The sequence below is a fragment of the Astyanax mexicanus genome, chromosome 3 (assembly GCF_023375975.1).
Source record: "Astyanax mexicanus isolate ESR-SI-001 chromosome 3, AstMex3_surface, whole genome shotgun sequence".
NCBI lineage: Eukaryota > Metazoa > Chordata > Actinopteri > Characiformes > Acestrorhamphidae > Astyanax > Astyanax mexicanus.
Window position 1 is genome coordinate 49,239,743 of NC_064410.1, and position 26,050 is coordinate 49,265,792.

The 26,050-nt window shown below is 36.5% G+C and overlaps 1 protein-coding gene across 1 annotated transcript in view; it reads left to right on the plus strand.

The window, feature by feature from the left end:
* The window catches only part of si:ch211-57n23.4 (immunoglobulin superfamily DCC subclass member 3), a 33,004-nt gene extending 13,809 nt beyond the window's left edge, over positions 1-19,195 (plus strand). The window contains exons 7-14 of the mRNA XM_015608490.3: positions 7,005-7,170; positions 8,142-8,392; positions 8,488-8,652; positions 9,548-9,736; positions 10,956-11,072; positions 11,192-11,318; positions 11,740-11,875; positions 13,230-19,195. Coding sequence (XP_015463976.3) covers positions 7,005-7,170; positions 8,142-8,392; positions 8,488-8,652; positions 9,548-9,736; positions 10,956-11,072; positions 11,192-11,318; positions 11,740-11,875; positions 13,230-13,319 — 1,241 coding nt within the window. The 3' untranslated portion in view covers positions 13,320-19,195. The remainder of the gene's footprint in view (positions 1-7,004; positions 7,171-8,141; positions 8,393-8,487; positions 8,653-9,547; positions 9,737-10,955; positions 11,073-11,191; positions 11,319-11,739; positions 11,876-13,229) is intronic.
* The last annotated feature ends 6,855 nt before the right edge of the window (positions 19,196-26,050 follow it).

Below are 26,050 nucleotides of genomic sequence, written 5' to 3' on the forward strand. Positions count from 1 at the left end.
TTTCAGAACCAAGTTATGGGTATTGTATTGTAGTCAAATGTTTTCTACTGGCAGTGCTTTCTTATACTGCCACTTCATATGGAAACAAACATGCATCTCCAAGTCTTCCCATCACAAAAGCTGTTGACTTTTAGAACTTGATGCTGATGCTGGTGTAGATTTGAGTGTGTTAGACCTTTTTTCAGTTCTTTCCAGATTCCAAGAGTCTTGTAAAGGTGTAAGAAATAGTATTTACAGCACAGCTTTATTTATAATATATTTTAATAAAAGTTAAAGTTCCTTTGTCAAGTGTTTTAGTCATTATGTCATTATGACAGCAATTCAGATGTTCATTGTTGTTTAAATATTGTGGCTACATAGTGCAGTAACACATGAGTTGGTAATCAGTTACGTATATTCTTAAAAAACTATATATTTTTTAAAGTTACATTACATTGCTTCTCGTTTATTGCTTACCTTTGTATTATTTGCGGGCACTGAACTTTGCACCATTTCAGGTTATTGTTATTGATCATGGAGAGCTGCAGTGTCAATAATAACTGTAAAAATCTGAGGTATTCTAAAACTTTTGAAGGTTAGTATATGTTAAGGTAGAGTTAAGCTGTAAATGTGTGAGGACAGCTGACCTATGATTGGTCGGCTGTAGCTGCTCTCCTGACTATAAGGCAGGTCTCAGAGTGCTATTTCCTGTGAATTCACTCACAGTGCAATGAAGCATGACACAGACAGATGCACATGACAATGAGCAGAGTGTGTTTGTGTGTGTGTGTGTGTGTGTGTGTGTGTGAGGCTAATGAGCAGAGGAGCACTTTAGGTGCTGTGATAGCCAGGCATCCTCCCGAATTGGATTTGGACTTGACCACTGGAAGCTGATTGGTCGGCAGCATGTGAGAAGTCAATATTCAGGCTCTCTCTCTGGCTCACCTTTGCCCCTGGCTGCAGGGGGAGTGTGTTTGGGGGGTGGGGGTGCTTTCCCTCCTTCCTGCTTTACACTGATGGTGTGAGACCCTTGACTAGCATGTTTTGTAATTAAGCACCGACGGTACTGTCCAGCTGGACTTCAGGGTGGAGAGGTGGAGCTCTGGTAATGGAGTCTGCCATTAGAGGAGCCTCCCCCTCCCTGCCTCATGGTGACATAGCTCATCCATCACCTCGCTGCTGTCTATATGCTTAGCCTGCTCGTATTTCTCTATGGCATTACCTTCTCTAATTGGATATCTTCAGGGTAATATGACAATTGGTCGGTGAGAACCACAACATGGCCATTAATGATCATAAGACAGACTGTTATGAGTGATATTTGGTAATGTGAGAAGTAGTGCTGTGAGGTTAATCAAATTAATTCAGTTAATAGTATTCGTTTTTGACTGCAATTGAACATTACTAATATTCTAATAGAAGATTCCAGAGGGTGTTTTAGTAGATAGGCTTGTGCTTCTGCCAGAAACCTGTATTTTACACTTCTCCTTAACTGAAATATAAGGTTGATTTTGCACCTTTTTCAGTTTAAAAGCTTAATTGAAGGGTGCCGTTTGTTATTCCTAAAAAAAATAGATAAATTAAACTTTTGTTTAGACATTGGTTTTATACAAGTTTTAAATGTAGAAGAAACAATAGTTTGCATATCTGATGCAACAATAGTTGCAACAATAGTTGCAAATCTAAACATTGCTATTTGTTGATATTTTGCATATACAAATTAAACTGAATAAAACTGTATTTTTTCAGTTGTTATATATAAAGAGAAAAAAGCTAAATCATAGTTAAGAATCGCTCATATATATAAAAAAGAGTGAGAAGTCATTATAGAAAATAAGCTTTTTTTTCTGACAGAAAATGAGGCTTTATTATATACTAAGTCTGCAATTAGTGGGAGTTTTAAAACACTGAAGGTAAGAAAATTCATTTTTACCTCATGAAAACTGCTTATATTTGCAAAACATAACACATAACCAGTGTAATCAAAAACACGCAGGTCTTGTAATCAAAGCCGTCCATGCTGTAGTCAATATTGGCCTCCAGCAAGAGCTGTTTTGACTAATTATTTGCTAGAGGGGAAACAACACCTAAACTGAGCACAGGTGAGATTTTGTAGAATTAAATTGTCCTCTCTTGTATCCGTTAAAACCTTTAACCCCGCTGTATTTCCCCCATCTATATCCCAAGTGTCCATTCTTGGCCTGATCAATCAATACTTCCCCCTATCAGTCTTATACAAGGGCTTTGGAAGTGCAGTCATTTGGGCATAATCTTTAATATATTCATTAATTTATTGATTCACTTTTTGAGGTAAGAGAACAAAGAGCTTATGTGTTTCTAACAACTAGAAATATCCAGTCCGAAGCCATCTCTAAAGCCTCTATAAAAAGACACAGTGTTACATTCAGTCAGATTGAAGGATATCCAGCACCTCATAGATTTAGATTGAAAATTGTTGCTTCATTATTTTTGTTGATTTTAGTATTACATTATTTACACACAGTGGCTTTTTTCATATGGTTTCAAACTTCAATGATAAATGCATCAATAATATATCTCCGAAATGACTTGAAATTAAGTATGTCTAATAAAATTTAATTAGTAATTTCCCTATCTTGCAAAGTTACTATTTTGGAGATACATGTTAGCTCCGAAGGAGACACTGCTAAAGTACTGTGATTCAGTAATTTTGTAATAATGTGCTGTATTTGTATTTTACATACTTATATACATTGTTTTGGCAGCAATCCAGTGATATTTCAAGCTCACTTATTTCAAACATTAACACTGGCCTTAATAAAGCCAGGTTATAACCATTATGATACATCCATATATGATAATTGCACCAATTGGTGATACATAATCTAATATTTTGTTGATATTAAATGCAGTAAACAACACCTTCCAAGAGAAATACTTTACTTTTTGCAGCCAACCAGTGATCAGTCATTTTTTGCAAACTACTATAATTTAAGATTAAGAACTGTCCTTTAATAAATTAGCATGCCATCCAAAACTATTATGTTACATACATTATATTAAAGCATATTCAATAAATAATAAGACATAACATAATGACATAACTTGTCATAATAAATTGTACCATGAAAATCAAGATGCTTCGTAATATCTCAAAAGCATTTTAAAGAACATTACTTTAGTTTCTTGCTTATGCTTTTGACTTATGCAATTAAATAAAAAGTGTGTGAATATATCTTACAATGATTTTAGAAGTAGCACAACCAATCAGCTTTTACAACCAAAGCCACACATTTTAAAATCATAATCAGGTTAATATCTGTTATTCCCATTTGGCTCTTACAATAACACACCACCTTGTACTTGAACCCAGTCTCCAGCAGACCCAGAGTTCAGGGCTGAACACACACAGAAGGGAGGTAGTATGGTAGGATGTCCTCAGCAGAACGTGTGTTTTTGTTTTCTGTAGCTTTAGTGAAAGGAAAGGCCACCTCTGACCTCTGACACATCATTTCTCACCTCTGACGTTGACCCAGCGGCTGCTGAGGAGAGCAGTCGAAAAAGGGCGGAGTCTGGCCTGACAGTCAGCCAATGAAGGGTGGAGTCAAGCAGAATTTATGACTCCCAAATGAGAAAGGGTGACGGTCCCCGCCCGCACATCCCTGCCCCCCACTTTTTCCGCCACGTTGGAGGGGTCAGTTGTTCTCGTCACAGCTGGTGGTCAGGCGTAGGGAGACGAAGTTCAAGGCGGGGGGGCATGAGGCTTTGTATTCATTCACCCCTTTATCTCTTCTGATTTGGGGTGAAAATTTTCATATGAAAAATGATGGTGCAGTCGACGGAGGGCTTTAAAATGCAGATCCAACAGCTGCCAGATCACCAAAGGGGTTTCTCAGAGTCTGTGGGAAAAATTCTCAGATTAATATGATCATTTATAGACTAATAAACATAAAGGTGCTACAAATGGTAAGTTGAGTGATGCCATTGAAGAACCACTACTGATACCATAAAGAATCAAGTTTTGGCCATGTTTAAAAATATGTAACATACATATAGGCATCTCTAAATCAAGGGATCCCAAACTAAATACTAAACAGATTTAAACAACAAATCCATGCAGACAATCAAAATAAGATAGATAGATAGATAGATAAAAATTGCCTCAGGATTTATTTATTTATAAAATAAAACTTGTTTATAAGCACTTATTCATATTAAGCACAATTCATACAGTAAATTGAAAATACCTTTCAACTCACAAAAACAACTCACAAAAGTACTGATGTTATTAATCCTTTTACTAATCAGCTAGCTGTTATGTAAAAGATTAGCATTATGGCCACAGTTAGACATAACTATCTAACATGGCCTACAATAAGCTTCCAATGTAATTGTATCAACAGCCATTTGTAGTACTCAGTTCTCTATTTCTAGTAATGTTTGCTAAACACAACATATGTTCAAATTACAACACAAGCAAAACTTAATCCTAAACCTGACCTTAAAACTGCAAGAAATCAACCAGTTATAAACTGCCTGATAACAATTTGAGCATTTATAGATAATATATAGTGGACTATTCCCTTAATGTGCTGTGTTTGTCTTTTGACAGAAATGATATATATATTTCTACTATCACAATCAAAGCCCTTAGGCAAGGCAACGCCCATTTATTACAGAAAACTGGAAAACAGATAAAAGCAGAAATAGAAATGCATTAGGATGACCTCCTGCTCAGGCTCAAGGTCAGCTCTAAGATCCTGCTCACAGAACAGCTGATCAATACTGTACTATAGATTGGCTGAGGTCAGTGCGTACTGAAGCTGTCAGTTAGGGCTCAGCTGTAAGGAGAAAGTGGATCAGCTGTAAACGTGGGCAACAATCCCCCAAAGAGCCCTCCAACAGCCCTGCTTTTGATTTTACATTGAAACAGACTTTTCTTAACAACAGGGAGGCATTAAAATAGCATTGGATACCAACACTGCTACACAGCTTAAACATAGAGTGGTCAGGGAGAAGACAGTGCATCAAACACAAGTGATCTCTAAATTAGAACCATAATGTTCATTTTCAATGAATAACTTAATATAAATAATCTTTCTTTTTTGAGAAAAATTAGTTATTATTTTCTTTACTGTTACAAGTTATTTTATTTTAAGTGCCTGAATGAATGAAGAGATATCCAAGTCTATATAAAGCACATTCTAGTTTTTAATTATGGAAAATAATATAACAGTTAAAAAAAAGAATAGAAAATAACTGAATTCTCCCAAAAGAGAGAAATGGTTAATATATGGTTATTCATTGGATGGACTCAAACAAAGTTCCAGAATAAATAAACTTACTCAAATAAAATTAGGTCTATGGACTGCAAAATCCAATCTATTGTATATACTTCTATTTTATATTCTTCACATATATAAGCAAATTCTAGATTATAATTAGTTCTCGCATAACAACTAGAGAAAGCATTTTTTAAATTATTTTTTTATAAATAGGTGTTCAAAATTGCAACAAATAGCACCATTTAGAGCTATCATATATGGGATATAAATATGGGAACTAATGTTTCTTTAAGATCAAAACTGTTCAGACATAATAAAACTTTTATGAAACCAAAATAAAAACAAGAAAAGAGAGCATCTTTTATACTGAACACTTTGCAAAAATAACCCCTTTATATTTCAGTTAAGGAAAAATATAAAATATAAAATTACTGCCACATAAGAGTTCTTCACAGGTTTCTGACAGAAGCACAAGCATATCTACAGAGTTTCCTTCTGGCAGCTTCTCATTATTAATACAGTCATTCCATTAATCAAATTAATTCAATTAACTCCCAGCACTACCTAAAATAAATATAATGGAAATAAGGCATAAGAAATGTCCATCAACTATGGGTTTTCTCTGTGGGTTTCCTGCCATTGATTCACACCCTTATCACTATCCTCAGTTCATTCTTTCTTCGTTCTTTCCAATTTTCACTGATGCTGGAGTGTGAAGTATTCTTCAAGGATGGGGACAAAAGTGTCAGAGACTCTTGTCATTCTCAAGGCTTTCCCTGGGATAACTCGTTCTATTCTGCTGCACAATAGTCTCATCATGCATCATGCATACCCCCCCACCTACCATCCCTCACAATATCACCCAGAGCCCCTTCTTTAACTAATTTAACATGTGAACAACTAGCTAGATGCTTCAGATGTAAGATATTGAAACAATATGCAATCCCCCTTGTTTAGTTGTTGCCTTTTCTTCATTTTAAGATGTTAATTTTGCATTTTATTTCAGAAAATCAATTTTCCATGAAATGTATCCAATCAATTTTTTCCTTTTAGGGAGTTTTAATATGTGGAATAGGATATTTAGGGTGCAGTCGATCTATATTTTTACTCATTCGTTACTCTATAAACTGGGGCCCCACTGGTGGAGAAATCTATGCCGGCCTATAGATCCATGCCCGCGTTGATGAATGGTCCTCCATTGAAATAGGCTTCCCTGTGACCCCTGACCTTTCACACCTCCATGGACCCCCTCCAGACCCCCTTCCCTGGTGTGGAGAGTTTTTTCTCTGGGGTTGTTGGGGGGTCTTGTGGGGGTTCAGTTTTAGCTGGTGTCAATAGATCAATGAGATGCATGGTGCAGGAGTCTGGAGAGCTCTACATATATGCAAGGCCATTGTGAGGCTGCTGAAGGGTTGTCATGTGGAACGGCGAGCCCACATCTGTCCACGGGGAGGGTCCTTTAGGGTCATTCAGAAAAAAAATCATTCAGACTTGGTTTAAAAGATGTAAGTTTAAGTTCAGGGTTGAATTTTGAGCCTAAGGTTCAAAGTATCACTGATGTAGAGTATATGGGGATGAAACAGCTGCATCAAATTGAGACGTCTATGCTTTGATCTCTGCCCAAATGCAGTCTACGAGTATCCTAACCAGTGTTCTTTCTCCTTTTCCTTTATCTCTCTTTTCCTCCATTACATCTTCATGTTCTCCACTTCTCTTTCCACTTCATCCTTGCCTTCTTCAACCTGCTTCTTCTCTACACAGCCCCTCCCGAGTTCCTCCAGTGGCCACAATCTGTATCCAAACCAGCAGGAGGCAGTGCTGTGTTCACCTGTGTAGCTCAAGGAGTCCCTGAACCTCACCTGATCTGGCTCAAGAATGGCAAGATCCTCACACCTGGAGACAACGTCAAACTCACCAACAACAACAGGTACAAATAGACTTACTGTTACTGTCCAGCAACATGTAGAAAGAGGTCTATTTTTATCTGGGGGTAAAATTATTAGAAATTTTTATTTCAAGGTAAATATCAATATTTTCCCCAGAGATTTTTAAGAAGTTTTAATGTTTCAACACTAGATGTCAGTTTCAACATGCAATTTTTTCCCCAGATATTTTTGATAAAGGTCTTTAATTAAGTTTTTTTTTACATATCAAACCTTAACCACCAAATAAGGCAGCATGAGGAGAGCATTATTTTTGTATTTCTAGACTTTCAGTAAGGGTGTAAAATATAGATTGCCAGATGCAGTTCCAATGCTTCACCACTAGATGTCAGTCTCAACTTGCTTTGTGTAGTTGTCTCTTAATGACCCATATTTATTAAGCTTCTTAGAACTAAAATGCTGAACTGGGGTCAGTTAATGCCATTTTGCACAAAGCTGATCTCAGGTATGCATCTGATGAGAATGATCACTTTTATTCTGAGATGCTTAATGAGGCCCAATGTCAGTACACTTTTGGATGTAAGCTACTAACATCCTAATTGTAAAAGTATAAATCATAATTTTTTTCTAGTATGTAATACTTTAATGTTTTGAGAATACAGTGTTTAGTATGTAGGAACAATAATATTTTACAAATACAAAGACATATTTTAGCATAGCAACACTTTTAGACCAGATAAACCATCAAACTCAAACAAAGTTGTAGGTTATTAAGTATATATTTTAAGTATATATTCAGTACCTTGTTAGTGTTAGTGTGCAATTCAAAACTGGGTCACATCCTGAGTGAATTATGTTCTATCATAATGACAGAGATTGGCCTAATAACTATTTTTCCTTTTCAATGGAAAATCTCTATTTAAAATGAGAAAAACTTTTAAAAAATATTTTATCTTATATGTCTTTGTCTATCTTCCTAACATTTTTATAATTCTGTCTCAATTATTATTTCCAGTACTCTGGCAGTGACACGTATCACATCTGAAGATGAGGCCATCTACCAGTGTATAGCCGAGAACAGCGCAGGAACTAACCAGGCGAGCGCTCGCCTCGCTGTGTCTCTGGGCAAAGAGCTGCCCGACTCTCCTCAGGGCCTGAAAGCCACAGCTCTGTCCAAAACCACCCTGCAGCTCTCCTGGGTCCAGCCTCCCACTGAGGTCACAGACAGCATCATCGGATATGTGCTGCACATCCGCAAAATTGGAGGTAAGTACTTTTTTTCATATGCCTAATGGTTTAATTTGTACTTTGTAAACTAGCTTCTTAATATAGATATATAACTAACCTAATGCTGATTACAGAACCAGACAGTAAAGAGCTGCAGGAAGCTGTCAGCAAGACCACCTACCAGCATGACCTCACCAACCTGGAGCCTGCCAACACCTACTCCATCTATCTAAAGGCCTACTCACCACTGGGAGCGAGTCAGGAATCCAGCACTGTGGTTGCTACAACACTAGGGGGCGGTATGTAGCTGTATATCATTTTTGCCTCTGTCAGGGCATCTGGTTTCATGGGGTTGTTTATTTTTTTGCTTTTAGCACAGTCTTCAACATACTTCATATTTAAATCCATGTGCTCATATAAAGCCTTGAGATTGCTTACTATAATAAAATATTTTCATAATTTATTTTTTTAATGATAAAGACAAAACATTTTTACATTATCACCAACCATTTACAATATGGACGTTTGTTTTTATACTTTCATTAATGTTAAACATTAAGAACTCTGTAAAATAAAAATAGTTTTCTTGAAATATTACAAATTTCCTGAAAAAGTAAAATGACAAGAATGCACTGTTTATTGAAATGGGTAGTGTAATTTTATGAAGAAAAAAAACCACTGTAAGTGGAATACAGGATTTTCTGTATTTAAGGTGGCATTTTTGATAAAACAAAGAATAAAACTACATTTCTGTAACTATACATAGGATTATGGTTGTTATTTAAGTTTATATTCGAGTTTATAACTGCACATTGTATAAATACAATTATTATAGACATTGTCTGGCACTCTTGCTTTCAGAAATGTATCATTTTTTACATTTATATTTTTAATAATTATTATTATGTATGAGTACACACTCATGAAAATGTTGAGATATAATATACAGGGTGTACAAACTCTCTCCTCTCTCTGTCCTTCAGTCTTGCTAACTTCTATTTCTGAGTGTAATATGATCTTCTGCTCCTCCAGATGTTTAAACATCTGTCCCACTCTAGCCTCTGCACTGTCCGCCCACCTGTATATTCCTCTCAGTTAGAATGACCGTGTGCAATGCCCTGGGTCACAGCTGTATAAAACTAATACTAAAATTAATACTAATACTTTTTACTCTGGTCACTCTGTTTATTCTAGTTCCCACTCCACCTGCGTTCTTCACTAAAGTGGTGAATGTCACATCAGTGCAAGTCCTGTGGGAGCTGCCCAACAAACCTGGCAAAGTGGAGGGCTTCAGACTGTCCTACCGCAGGGTCCCCCACGGAGAGTTCCAGGGTCCAGTTCAGATGTCCTGCCACACTAATGCCTACACTGTTGGACAACTTGGTAAGTGTGAGAGCGTGCATGTATATCGTCGCTGTCCAATAAAAATGTATCTCAATTTTTCTAGATTTACTACATAATTTGAACAGATAAACTGTACCTTACACTGTGCCTATTTTTACATTGACTTTCATTGAAAGTTTAGAAGGTATTTTCTCTCTCCTGTAAAGTTTCTGTTTTGGTGATGCTTGGTTTTCATGGGACACCAACGATATACACTTTGTTATGTATGTGTTTATGTGTTTATACACAGTATATATTAAGGCACATACAATGAGACACTACTTTGTTGCATGAAAATGGTTTGATGTGCTATAGAAAGAATTAAAAGAAAGAGAGATCATAGAAGTACTTTTTTTTAACAATCCTGAAAAACACAATGAAGCAGATCAGAAGTTATAAGTGGAATTAATACTGTATTCTACAGTAAGCAACAAATCATGTCACAATAAAAAAATGTGATGGAATTTATTTGGATTTTTTGGGAGCTGTGTGTATTGTACAATAGTACAGTTAAATTTATTACACCTTAAAATCCTTAAAAAAAGTTACTTAAAAGTTAATAATTCCAGAACTGTTTCTAAAATCTTCACAAACGCCAAATGAAATGAACACTGTGTATACATTTACAGCACTTAAATTGACTTGAATCTAATTTTTTGGCCTAAATTTACACAGCTCTGTGTCAAAAACAATAATTTCAAATTAGATTTAAGACACTTTTATGTTTGGGTATAGATCAGATACAAATTTGATTAGCGTGTGAGCAGTGAGATTGAATTTTATGCATCTTTTATCAGTGCACATGCACCTCCTGCAACAGGGCCAGCAAATGCAACAGGGTAAAGCAACAATGCAGGTGACATAAATGTAGCAGTGTGAACATGTGTTACATACAGATACTGGTTGCTTACACTTCTGAATTTGAACCATGGAGATCTGATTGTGACACCAAATCTGATCTAAGGAAAACATTGGAATTGATCAATAATCAATAAATCTTGCAATGTAGCTTGAACATAGCCTATCAAACCACATTAGTCATCAGTATTGCCTGGGCTTACTGAATACCAGATCTAGTCATTTCACCACTAACTGACCATCATGGCATTTTTATCGATTCTATCCTGATGATTATATATCTAGTTTACTCTATGGTAAGTTCAGCGTAAATTATTCACTATACAAGTTTAATTAAGTGTGTTTTTATCTATGTGTTTAGATGCTGGTGCTGTGTATGAAGTCAAATTGGTGGCCTACAATGGAAACGGTGAGAGTGACTGCTCCAAGAGACTGGTGTCACTGGCTGAAGATGGAACCACTGCTAAAACCAGCGCAGGTAAAACCATAACAACAACACCTTCAAATCTGGAGCAAGATGGTATGACTACATAATGGTGTAATATTTTACTATTTCCAGATTGCCGTAATTGACTGTGTGTTGTTTTATTTTCTCAGGAGAGGAGAGTCTGTGTAATTGTAAGGACAGTGACGGATCACTGGGGGGAATAGTGGTGGGAGTCCATATTGGTATGGCCTGTATCATCTTCTGTGTGCTCTTCCTCATGTTCGGATATCGCCGCAGGTAAGCTGGTGTTCTGCAAAACATCAGACATGTTTTTTATTATCTTGTTTTAATGGTGGAGTAAATAACTGTAAAATAACTTATTAAAATTGCTAATTTATATACCAACAGGTTTAAGTCTAAATTTATAGCTGTTCATTTGTTTAATGTCGGAAAAAGATAAAACTAAATTGCACAATGATATGATCATGATTTTCTTCAAAAAGCCATGTTTTCACTTTTTTTATAAATGTTAGGAATCATCAATTTTAAGAGGATGTATCAGCTTGTTTCAATGAATCATGAGTGAGAAATCATTGAAATGTGCTATAATTGTCAATAACTATTAAACTATCAAAATGTAATAGGTTTAAACTTAAAACATTAAAAATGCATTTGTTTTAGAATATATTTGTTCTAACTGTTGGAATGCTGTCTTCAGTTTTCTCTGCAGGAAAGGCACTCAGGACAGCTGGTCTGTTCCTAGAGCAGAAGATGGAGGACACCATACTCAGAATAATGGCATTCCCAAACATGGAGTGACACATCCGACTCAAGCCATTGAACTAGTGTCTCAGGTAGGCCTCAGATACAGAAATCGCTAAGATCTGCCCCAGTGTGCTCCAGTTTGTATTACAAGGACCTGTAGAAGCTATATATTGGTTAAAGAGCTAAAGCTCAGAAAGGATGTTAAATGAATATTGAATACATTAACATACATTAAAATTAAGGCTTGGTGATATGGTACAACATTGGATCACAATATTATTGGAAAAACACATTATTTATTGCAATATAGAATGCATTAGAAGTGGCAGATTTTTAAAAAACTGCTATTCAAATACTCTCCCACACATTATATATTCACATTGTTCTTTATGCCATTAGGATATCCACAGTATGCTAAAAAAGTAGACTTTTTATCACAAAATGAAAGATACAATACAATACATTTTGTTGCTTTTTGTTTAAAATCTATATGGTTAGTGACCTGCAAAATATATCACCATTTTAAATTTTTGACATAATATCTTAACATTTATTACAGCTTTTTTTTGTTACATTGTTTTACCGCTGCACAATGAATGGGCCAATAGAAAAGCCCCAAATATACAGCTCTGGAATAATAAGAGACCACTTCAGTTTCTCTGATTTTGCTATTTATAGGTTTATGTTTGAGTTAAAGCAACATTGTTGTTTTTTTTTTATAAATTGCATTTCTCCCAAATTACAAATTAAAAAAATGTCATTTAGAGCATTTATTTGCAGAAAATGAGAAATGACTGTAAAATAACAAAAAAGATGCAGAGCTTTCAGACCACAAATAATGCAAAGAAAACAAGTTCATATTCATAAAGTTTTAAGAGATCAGAAATCAATATTTGGTGGAATATCCCTGGTTTTTAATCACAGTTTTCATGCATCTTGGCATGTTCTTCTCCACCAGTCTTACACACTGCTTTTGAAAAACATTATGCCACTCCTGGTGCAAAAATTCAAGCAGTTTAGTTTGGTTTGATGGCTTGTGATCATCCATCTTCCTCTTGATTATATTCCAGAGGTTTTTATTTTGGTAAAATCAAAGAAACTCATCAGTTATTTTTTCATTGGAAGCTAAGAAGGGTTTTTCCTTTGCCTGTAAAGTTTTTAAGAAATTTTGGGTCCAGCAGCAACAAAATGGATGTATAGTCGTAGCAGAATGAATGTTTTAGTTTTAAGATTCAGCACAGTCGTCACTGTTTGATCCTGTTGCAAAAAGCATCTCTCCGTCTATCAATAATGAGATTTATGCAGTGATGGATCGCAGCCTGTGAGAGTTACACAGAAAGAAGGTCACAGGCTTTGAGAGTACAGGATTGCTGATCAGATGAGCAGGTGATTGATTGCTCTGACTGACTCCCACTGATTATCACTTCTGATCTCTTTCCCCAGGGTCAAAACCAGGCTCGCCCAGCGCAGTGCCAGGTTCTCATAGAGCAGCATACAGCAAATCTACCTGGCACAGGTGCGGGCACTGGCTAGCACTGGCTCTAATCCCATTACTCCAGCTCTCCGCCTCCCTGTGTGGTCTCTCCACTCGGCCTGCCCACCAAAGCCCCCCTTAAACCCCTCTTTTAAACATGTCTGGTTTATCTGAAAACAACACAAATCTGCTGCTAATGATGAAGAAGGGCTAACCTGACTGACCTCTTAACAGGTCTCAGAGTAACTGTTCACTGATAGTAGTAGATGATTATTCTGCACTAATATGATGACAAGAATTCATTTACTTTTTTTAATTCTCTGGACCAAAGTGTAATGCCTTGAAGATCTGTGTGTCAGTGTGTTATCTGCACATTCACACAGACCAACCAAATGATCGCCTTAGGACGTCATGGTGCACACCACATTATATTATAACAGCTAGTAAGTCACTTACTGAGAGCTTTACTTCAATTTCCTGGGGTTCACAAACTTGCTGGTGCATCAAGTTTGATGTTTATAAATTTGTAGAGTCTCCCCTTTTGGTTGCATCTTATCGCAATCAAAGCTCATGTGTCACTTACATGCAGAGTTATTAGACTGTAAATAAGGATTAGGATTTTCATCATGCCCCAATGCCTGATTTGTGCCTGAGTGTTGCTCCAAGTTTATTTTGATGGCTGCATTTAAAGGCCATTCCCTAATTATTATCTATTTTTTGGGGATTTCCTGATTGTCCATTGGTCAGTTTTTTATTTAAAACACAGACAGAATTCATAATTTACACAAATTACTGCACTGTTTTATCTCAAATATTTATTTAAAAAAAACAGGAACTTTATGGACATTTTAAAATTTACGAACTCCAGAGGTTTAACCTTTGTTTGCACCAAAGCAAACAAAACCAGAAAACCAAAATCTAGCTATGTTTTAATATCAGAGGACTTTCTGCTCATACCAAATTCTCCCTTTAGCAAAGTGTCCTCTGGTAATAAGATGTTCTATTCTAGATAACACAAATAAGTTTATATTCTTGGCTTTAATAGAGCATCTGTGCTCTCCTAGCATTGTGCCAAATAAGCTAGCCACACTGTGATTAGCTACAGTATTTGCTGTTGTTTAAACCAATAAGGAACAGAGGAAGCATGTTCCTGTCTTTAGCCTTATTCCAAAATAATACAAGTTGCCTTGTGGTTGTGTGAGTCTGAATGAATTGATATAGATGTTATTATATACTCTTCACCTGACTAGCCTCGAGGCAGGCCGACATGGAGAGATCATAAAGGCGATAGAGCCCCATCCCAACCTTCCCTTCCCAGAACATTTCCCCTTTCCTATCTGTAGTAGGAACCCACCAAAAGCTATATACCTCCAAAGACAGCTACCTCACAATGTATGAGCCATTGTTGCTAGCATTAGCTTGCTGCTGTTTTATCAAGCCTACCTCAACCAAAAATATAAAGATTCTGGGCTGCATTTATCAAACATCTCTTGGAGTAGATGAGTCCTGACCTAGGATCAGTTGTCTTGCGAGGACTGTGATTAAGTGAATTGGAGGTGCTGATATCTAATCAGTGCTCTCACTCCGCTCTGAGAAGTCTGATAAATGGGCCCCATCTGTTAAGCTCCACACACACACACTGCTTTCGCTGGAGCCAGTGTCGATGTCAGTGCCCGCGCCCATGCCAGTGCCAAGCCACCTCCAGAACCTGCACTCGGAATGCCCACCTGGTAACCTCCATGAAGAGTTTGACCCTGGTTTGACACATCAGTGCTGCTATATACCTTCGACCCAGCTTTGATCGAGCTACAGTTCATTACAGCTGAGGGAAAACCCATAGGTGAAACCTCCATCTCGGATTCCCATTAACCCCCCGGCTGATTTGTGTCACTGAATGATCATCATCCTCCAAGATCCTTCACTAAAGCACAGATGAGCACAGATGAGCACAGATGTCAATGGTGAAATAGTACCTCCATTGCATTATCCCTCTGACAGCGTCTTGGATTCTGTCAAGACCCAGATTTGACAAAATCTCCTGTCTAGTTTACCTGCCTCCAAAGAAAAAGACAAAACGGGATAATGTAGACCCAGACAGGAGTATTATTGCAAAGAGATTCATCCCAAATAAAGAAGAGATTGCTACACTGGAATGGAATGCTTCATAGAAAGTATGGACCCCAAAGAATTCATCATTTCCGCTAGGAAATGAAACATTCTGGCCTTTCTATGGAGTCTTCACCTTCCAACGCCATGAAACCATGATCTCAGAATCCCTCATGTGTCTCACTTCCATCCCACCACACCAGAGGATGCTTAATGATCCAAAGCTTAACACTAAGCTGATCCAAAGTCCAAGAGGTCAAGCCAAACAGGTCGACTCTTCAGATGCCAAATTGGTTTCGGTGGAACTTGCAGATGCAGTGAGGTGAAGGTTGAGATTGCTTGGCGCTCACTGAGAGGATGCAGCACTCCAGCATGCTCTCTGGGCATGGCACCATTCAACATTCCACAAACATGCTGAAAAATAGCTTTCGACATGAAGAAGAAACATGCTTAATGATATCCAAAGATGTAAAATTAAAATGGTTTTTGTTCGTTTTCTCATCCAAAACCTTCCTTTAAGAGATAAACCCACACCATTGTGTTGAAATGTTTTCTAAAGTTCCTGTTGCCAGAGGAAGTCATCGTGAAGTCAAAGTGCTTTAAATGAAGTAAACCAAAAGCTTCATACCAAATTGCTGCCTTTAAATGAGGATGCCTGAAAAAGCCTTGATTGACAGTAAGTGTCAGTCTATGATATCCTCGTTCTGACTTCCTGCTGTGTACGTGGAACTGTCACGTTTTGTTTGAATATACAGTTTAACTTTTTAAGAATAACCAAAATGAAAATGGGATATATTTTCACTGAGATTTTCTATGTTGATACCAGAGAGGGATCCGTCCGGTCCTCTCATTTTGATAGTGTTGAAATTGCCAAATAAGTAGACTAATAATAATGATGTAACCAAATACCTTGTAACTATTTTAACATTCATAGTCTTTATCTTTTGTAACATTCCCTTAACCAAAGCACAGAAACATGCGTGTATGTACATTATGCATGTATGGCGGTGTGTGATATGAACTGTATATGTATGTGTATGTATATGTTTGTGTGTTCTGTGACTGGATAACAGTTAAATGGTCAAACCTTGGGCTAGTAGTGGCCACATGTCCTCATAAGATTACCTAACGAAACAGATTCAAGGGAACTACTTTTGTACAGTAACTCAAGAATGGAACCAAAGAACTTGACTGTTTTATAGATCTTTTGCAGAAGCTTACAAGTAGGTACTGTAAAGTTTTGAGAGTCCAATCCTGGTACGTTTTTTTTAACTAAGACCTGAATAATAGGCTGTTTTTTGCACCAGTTGCAGGAAACAGACCTGCTTTTCTAAAGACGCCCTACTACGCTCCAGGGTTGCCTCTACAAACCTCAATGAATGTTAAATGTTTATCCACGATGCCTGCAGCTTTAACTGTCTTCCACAGACTTTACCCCTGTCCTATTTCCTTTTCTGAATGAAAGAAGTGAAGCAGATTGATACCAAAAGAAAAAAAAGAGTTTTTAGGAGGATTTTTGGATGATTTGTATCTGTATAGCAGGATTTGTCCCGTGGTAGACCATAGATTTGAAATGCTTGTTCTTTTTGTAGAACTTACTTTCTTTTCTACCTTTTATTCCCACAGTTTTGCAGTATTTTCTGCAGCTCAGTGAAAAAATGAGCCAGAAACCATTTTATTTGCATTTTGTTCACAGTGTTATTACTGTTAATATTTTAATTATTGATATTATTATTGATGGTTTATTTTTTTTCCTTCTCTTTTGTTTGTAATAGAAGTGGAGGGACTTTCTGAAAATATTTGTTAGAAACCTGATAAAATATCAGTGGGTCAAAGAATTTTCAAACCAAACGTATAACCAAAATACAGCAGCACAATGATCATTATTTAAAAGCAATATTTAACATATCTGTTCCTTGATCCAAATTGAGGATACAATAGAACAGAATTTTACCAATGCTTTCCTGCACAATTTATATTTTTGACCCACTGGTTAGAAAAAAAAAGTAGAAAAACAAAGACTGTAGAGAAAAAACATTCATAGATAGAGTGAATTAATTAAGAGAAAAACAATGGTTTAACATTTGCTTTCTTTTTCTTTGTGTCATTGAAAACTAAACCGAAAAAGCTTTAACCATTTTGAGACCGAGGTCTCGAACCAAAAAGAAGGACAGTGAGAGAGAGAGACGGGTGTAAAAGTAAAAGTCGATCATAATCGAGAGGCAGGTCGTTTTTTATTGTGCTGTATGTAGCAGATCAGCAGTGGTAGGACAGATTGGCAAGACAGAGAAAACTAAGCCATCCTTCTCACCCTGAGAGCCGGGTCAATTAACCTATACGTGCTCTGCCCATAAATGAGTAGGTAGCAACTGTTGAGAGGTTGGACAACCTTTACAAAATGTTGTCAGAATGAGAAATGGTTGTGCATGACTTTAGAAAAAAATAGAGATATTTATTTATTTTGTATGCGTGTGTAAGTTAAGTTAATAATTATGATAGATTGCCGTATTGGTTTAGTCACTATTCTAACTGAAAATATGAGAATGGTGACAAATCCAATGCTTGTTCCAACTTGACTAGATTATATTATATATGACATAGTAGGCCAGTACCGTGCTGTCACAAAACCTCGTATCTCCATTTTTGAAATTTTAGACTTTTTGACAAAATGTGAAATGAGGTGTTTTTTACATTGTGTCAAAATTGTAATGATAAAGATGGAACCAAATTAAATGCTCCAAAGTAAACTTGAATTAAATCAGTTTACATTAACTTTCATTACAAATTAAGCTCTTCTTCTATAAAATTTACATTTTAGAAATATGGTTATATGGTTTAAAGAAACAGAGATACATTATAAGGTTTTGGCCCAACAGAAAAATTTATATACTATGTTGAGTAGAAGGATTTTAAGTAGTGAATCTGAACTGAACAGTAAACTAAATAAAGTGAAATTGGATTTTCGTTTATGTCTGGTAAAGCTTTTCCAACCTCACAACAGTTGCTGCTACCAGAATGCATTAGCTCCCTTTTGGATGGATTAATTATTTGACTAACTGATTCTGGACCTACATTCACATATTGATATGGCATTTCATGGATCATATTAATAGGACCCAACCCTCTTAACCAATGACATTAATACACTCATAATGAACGTGCTGCAAGATATACTTTGAGGGATGGCTACAGAAGAATCACTTTTCATTGTGATGATTGTAAAAGAGATCTGTGAGTGATTTAAAAACCTTCACCTTAAAAATGTTCTTAATCACAGATCTTATTTTCCAAACATGCGTTCTGTCATTGCAGAGGAACCCTAAGTAGCATCTTTATTTGTAACAGTGCACTCGAGAGCCCATCTGCCTGTGAGATGTGAGAAGAATGAATATGAGATGTCGAAGAGAATAGGATTCACATCAATCTGACTGATATTAAAAGCTCATTTGCCAGAGTTCTCTAATTGGCGTGGCAACAGAGGCGGATCGATTGTGCCAACGTACAGATCCATAAGGAAAAAGCGTGCGCTTGCCCGTCTTTCCTTCCTTCAATTATCTAGCTGTCTTTTCACAGGCTGAGGAAGAGGTTTCTGTCTCACACACTCTCACACACTCCACAGCAACATCAGTGAACCTGTAGTATTATATCACTTGTTAAGAGAAGCCAATTTAAACCTAAATTAATCCAAATTTAACCTCATTTCTTTTGCCTAGCTGCTTGATCTTTTTGATTGTGGTGACTTGTATGATGGCACTGTCTCTACTTACTGTTTTTCCTTATGTGTTCTAAATTCACAGCCAAAATACCAAATAAAAACAAAGAACAAGAATGCTTTGTGTGAGTGGTCATTGCTTTTGCTGCAGATATAGAATGACTGGAGCCACATGGAACTGGTGGCTTTTAGCATACACACCATTTAGAACAGCGATGGTGTCTGCCTAGAATTTTCCATGCAAACAGACAAGCAACTATAGTTCCTGTCCCATGATATTAGGCATGTCAGTGTACATTACGTCCATGTACCAACTCTTAGTATTCTACTGTGTCAGACGAAGAAATACAGTTTTCCTATTCTGTGTCATCTTTAATAAAATAAGATAAGAAGGATTTAGAAAATATGTGAGGTTAAAAGACAGTGTCCTTTTCAGAAGTTCAAATACAGTAGTGTGCCATATTTTCAGTCATTTCTCAGTAGTGTTGCCTGAGCAAATCACGGCTAGATCACAATACAGAGTAAATGATGCCTTATGGCACACTGTGAAATCATCTTAAGTAATTGAAACATAAAATAAGCATTATTGCTAATGAAAGAATTCAAAATGTAAGTGTAGCACATGCCATCTTGATACCATGTGTAGGTCTGTGTTTGACAAACACTAGATTTGACTTTTCTGCCTCGTAAAGCTGCCGACTCTCCTGTACACTGACCCTCTGGGGGTCTCATGGTGTTAGACCTGACTATTTAAATCTCAGAGAGGGTAGCATTGTAGGTAAAAGGGCTGATTGCTCTTAGTCTCCATTGCTGCTGGAAGCTGATTGAAGGGGACCATTAGAAGGCCATTAGAGCCCAGCAGTAATGGATGCATGCTAATGTGTTTAGCATAGTAAACCAGTTCAGGCCTTTCCTATAGGAGCGAGCTGATTGTAATTGCATCTTGCAGCTCTAGTTGATAAATATCTCAGGTGAATTGGTTCAGATGTGTCTGCACAGGGAGGCTGGAAATGAAACCACAAATACGTGTATATGCTTTAGAACGGACTCCTCAGTCACATGGTGTGAGTTTAGTCAGAGGTATCAAACCTGCATCTGTATGTGGAATAAAACACAATGTTTAAAACACACACAATGTGTTTTTAAAAAAAAAAATTGAATACTATTAATATCAGAATGAATAGAAAACTGATTCTGATCCAATTTTGATCCAACAACTGGGACAGGGAAACCGGTTTCACCCTTTTAGCCACAGCCTGTGTCAAAAATAGGGATTCTTCATTTTAAGACTCACTACAGAAAAATAATAATAAGCTGGCATGATCACACCCACATTTAATGTAATGGTTACTTGTAATTTACATTAAATTGTCCTCTCTTGGCCTTCGTGTTAAAGGCTGTAAGAACAAGTGTGGCTGTGCATTGCATCCTATGGTTATGCCATCAGCATTTCTGAAAATGGTTTTTGATCATTTGTAACATATAGTCTAAGATATTGACTGATCTATTTAGTATATGTCAGGATAAACAAACACAATTCATTTGACATGCACATTGCACAAACTCAGGGAGTCATTCAATTGGTTTAATTAAATTGAGTTGGATTGGTCAAATGTAGGTGTTTTTGTCACACAAAAGTTTTGTGTAGTTTCAAAAATGTATATATTTTCACATTGAGAAAACATAATTTAAATAATCATGAAATCACTGTCCATGATTAAATTAAATTAATTTAACACACACACACACCTTTGTTTTTTCTTTTTTTACCAACTGTAAAAGTGCAGATGTGATCTGCACTGATCTTAGTATTGCATCACATAAAACACACAAACACACACAAACATGACCTGTACAATGTTGTCATGGAAACCTCTAAGCTCATTTTGTCCCCACTCTGGAGATGTCCCCTGAGGTCACGCTGTAGCTGCAACAAACTATCATTAAGAGCTGGATTACTCCAGGATTACTCCACATAAACCTTTTGTTAGTTTTCCAAAAAGCAAACTTTATTACAATAAATTCCTCACTATCAATTAAGCTTGATGGATATTTCAGAGTTTTCATTTAAATAGTTTATCCTTGTTTTGTTAAAACATTAGTGGTCAATACCTATCAAGAGTGTTTCATTAAAGCACAACCAGTAAACCAGCAACATGGTCATGGGCGTGCAAGATTCACTTACATGAATAGAGAGCAACGGTTAGCCAGTTTGTTACAATCCCACAGAGGATCATTTTCTAGCAGCACTTTGCTGAAACAAGCAATCTGGCTAGTTCCTATAGAGCCCATGGTTCAGTGTTGACCTTGACAATATTGTTCAGATAGATGTAATATTATGACAGACTCATATGCTAAGTTATATTTATATTGTTGTTTATTACAGTAGGAACAGCTGACCTGCATTTCTGTTTGTCTTATGAGTCACATATTCATAAGGCAGCTGTGGCTGCAGTATATTATTGTATATATTGTATATTAGAGGTTTTTGCTTTTAGAGAGCACTATATTATGAATTCATGAGTGTTTATACATGATATACTCTTTCCTGTACTCAGGTTGTACTTTCTGACACTTAAAGCATTTAAAGGTAATCTTGGTTGTCAAGATGTGTTTCAGCTCAGTCTCTTCTGTCGCAGTGCTACATTCTCCAGCACCACACACAGCAATGCGGCAGCAAGTTTCACCACTGACTCTAAATCAATGGAAATTGAAGCAGTTCACCAAATCTACTTTCAGTTTGATAAATCTGTGCACTTCTAGACTTTAATTTGAAAGGCCTCCTCTCTCTCTCTCTCTCTCTCTCTCTCTCACACACACACACACACAAACACACTCACAGGGACAAACAAACAAATCCAATCCAATGTATTTTGAAAAATACCTTTTCTGATTGGTGAATTTTCTCAACTCTGCCACGCTTGGGGGCAGATTGTTGTTAATGTAGTGTACTATGTAGCTTACCTTTGGTAAAAAAAAAAAAAAGATTAATCGTTGAGTCATATTCTGTTAAAGTATTACTCTACTACCTCAGTCCACATTCATTTTTCAATGAGGGTTCTGTATCTCTCAGCTTGTCCAGAAAAGCATGTGTAAAGTATGTACGTGAATCTCCCAGTACTGGAACAGCTGTCCCTTCTTTGTTTCATTTGACATTAGTAAAGGTGCCAATTGGCTATGTTTATTAAAGTTATATTCAATTATATTTATACCTTAATTCAGATATGTTTGAAATCTATCTTTTTAAAAGTGTACTGTAATTGACAATTTGATAATTTATTCAGTTAATGTTTTTTATTATCTACCAAACTTTAAATAAGGATCATGTTTTGGACTATAATGCAGTCAGTGTCAAAACAAATACAACAACAATCCAAAAACACAGTAGTTATACATATTAACATTCAGCAGACCTGCCTAGCTGACACATTTCTGATTATGATATGAATAAAATATTAACCTGCTGGCTAAAGTGTTGATGTGAATGTTATTATTCTGATCAGCTGTTTGAGCAGGGTCAAGCATGGTCTGGCTGGACTGTCAGTAAGAGACCACTCTGAAAAGCATGTGTTAAGTGGGTTTTACACAAGTGTAAATTACCCTTATGGTACTGGAACAGCTGCTCATTCATTGTTTTATCTGACATTAGGAAAGGTGCCTAATGGTTAGTGTTTATTTCCCATTGTTATTTTACTGGACAAGCTGGATGTGTGCATGTGCACACCTATATCCACAATGGGGGCAAGAAAAAGCAGGTTTATGTATTTATTAGAGTGTCCTCAAGCATTTGGACGTAATGTTTATCAGTTCTTGCCTAATACAGCATTAAGTAAAAAATCAAACTGAGCTGTTATAGCCGGGTGCTGAAAAATTTTAGCTTTAACCTCTGGTGATAATGCTCTACATTATTTTTGTTCTGTTTGTTATTCCGGTTTTCTATTGATGAATGTTCACTGCCTTTTTTTCCACATTAGTGTAATGCACTGGAATTCCATGAATGCTGCATGTGCATCATTTGAGAGAATGGAAATCTGTCTGCATAAATGTTTTCTTCATTTGATGTTCAGGACTCAATAGGCCTTAAACTAAATCACTCACATCTTGTAAAGTAATGTTTTAAATGTCTAATGGCTGTAGGTTTGATTTTATGTTAAGCAGAAACAGCAGTGACCCATCAGCCCTCTATTTAATACAGGAGGCGTGGTGATTTAATAGCCGCACCTGTGTAATTATTTTCAGTCACACAGGGTGAACAGAGGGAGGCCTGGTTCAGAGCTCACGGCTCTAGAGGCTCCTTATTCATTCAGCTCAGTGAACTTCAGAGGAAGACTTTCAGAAATTCAATTTCACGACAACACTCCATTACTCTGTGTATCCACTGGAAAAAAACACAGGAACGTTTTATTATCTGGGATTTTATAGGTGGAATGATTGGACTTCTTTAAACAACAGAGCGGAACAGAATGGCAGGCCCTTCAGTGTATCTGTAAGTTTGTACTATTCAGACAAACATGGCTGCAGATGTTTTCTACCATTAGTGTCAGTGTGAAGACTGTAAATGTGTTTAATGTAAATGGTGTGGAATTTGGATTAGAATTATCAACAAATGTTTTGCACCAATATGGCAAAGAAACAGTCAAGCAGTCAATAGCTCTTTAAGCTGTCAGCGGTTCTATATAAAACCAGTAGCTTCAATTACCTTCAATTAACTCGCTCTTAAGAGTACATTGTTATCTTATAGGCTTATATTGCAACACCAATTTACCTGATACAAATCTTTTTAAGACAAGAACAGACTGATCCAACATTACTCAACAATCACAATCTAAAATTATCCTAATACTAAATTCATACATCTCCACAATAATTTCTAAACAGTGCAGTCAATTAACCAAATGTAAATGTGTAAGAACATTCTAGATTTCCTTGTTAACCTTTTACTACACTGATAAAAGTACAGCAAATAAATTTTAGCTTGCTATAAGTGATTTTAAAAATAATTTTATATCTAACCCAGTTTCTCCACAATTTGGAAATCCAGTTACCCATTTAATGTAGCATCACTGGGTAGCCAGCGCTGCATTTGGAGGAAAGCGCAGCATCCCAGCTCTGATATATCATCTAACAGACACCGGTGCCAACTAACAATCACACTAGGAGTGATGAGGTGAGAGAGCGCCATCAACACACCCAGAGAGAGCAAGGCAAATTGTGCTCTCTCAGACTCCGGCTGCTGAAGGCAAGCAACATGATCCAGGATTGGGACAGCCCTTGAGTTCAAGTGCAAGTATTTTTTTTTTGAGTAAACTGAAACCAGTCTGTCTTAATCTGGCTTTACAATGATGGTTGCAAAAACACATTTATGCCATTCATTACAACATTGTGTCCAATTCTCACTCAGGAATACTACTGCTTTCAATACAAAGAAAAACATCTTATGGTCTCCTGTTTTGATTTGATATGTAAACTTCAGCTACTATGTATGTTAAAGCTATATTCAAGTACATTTATACTTTAATTCAGATATGTCATTTTAAAAGATATTTTTTTTATCTCCCAAACTTTAAATAAGAATTATGATTTAGACTATAATGCAGACAGTGTCTAAGAAAATCCAACAATAATAAAAAAAACAGTAGTTATACTTATTAACATCCAGCAGACCTGCCTAGCTGACTCGTTTATGATCATTTGAATAAAATATTAACCTGATGGCTAAAATTTTGATGTGAATGTTATTATTCGGATCAGCTGTCTGACCAGGGTCAAGCATAGTCTGGCTGGACTGTCAGTAAGAGACCACTCTGGAATCACATTAAAAAGACATCCGTGGAGCTTCAGTAAGCAGGGATCAGCTCTCAGTGAGGGGTTTACGCTTTATAAAGACTATATTGTTTGCTTCAGGTATTAAAACTCTATGTTCTTCAATCAACACTAATTTAAACACGAAGTAATCACCTGAAATTTCCATCTGCTTTCAAGAGCAGTAATTACAGCAGCAGAGATTCTAACAGGGGTGTTTACTAGAACTTACTGTTATATTTCTTCCCCCAGAATGTAGAACAGAGTGTGTGTTTTGTTTTTTAGTCTTTTTTGTCATGGCACTGTTTAGCTCATAGATCATCTGAATGTAATCAATAAAGGAGTCTTCTGTCCTTTGCTTATGATCCATTGCATGCCATTAAACAACAGCACTTTCATCAATACTGTATTTTCTCATTCATTAGTGTCTCTTGTTGATTATTAAATATTGTCTGTGTTTGTTTTAATAAGCTGAAGCAAAATACAGTGTTTGTGAACCAGTTTAAGGTAAGCGGGATTGATGGAGACTGGAGACTAGGCTTGTGAAGTTATTGTTGTATGTCTTTAAATTATCACATGATATAATGAATATAGAGTTTAATATTTTTGGTCAATTTTAAATATGGCCATATGACATGCAAATTAGATCAATTTAATAGGATTGTCTAAGCGCTGCCACTATGATCAGAAGATAGCCAGTTCGAATCCTGTTCATGTAGCTTGCCATTGGCTACCAGAGACCTGAGAGATCACAATTGGCCTTGCTCTCTCTGGGTGGGTAGATAGCGCTCTCTCCCCACATCACTCCAAAGGGTGATATCTGCAGCACAAGGTGTCTGAAAATGTATTATGCTGTGATGCTACTCAGAGTGGGTTGGGTAATTGGCCATGAAAATTGGGGAGAAAATGGGAATAATTTGAAATAAAAATTGATAAATATTCTTTTCTTTTTCATAAAAAAAAAATAATAATAATTATAATTCAGTTTTTACTGCATGCCATGCTGGAATGGCACTTTAAAAAGTTCTCCATCAGGTAGCATTGTTATATTGAATTAGCTCCAAGTGTAACATTAAAAAAGAAAGAATAAGCTTAACATAATGTCATAAACATTTGCCTGCTCACTTGATTAAAAGTAGACATGGTCAGATAGTGATCATTTATACGTTT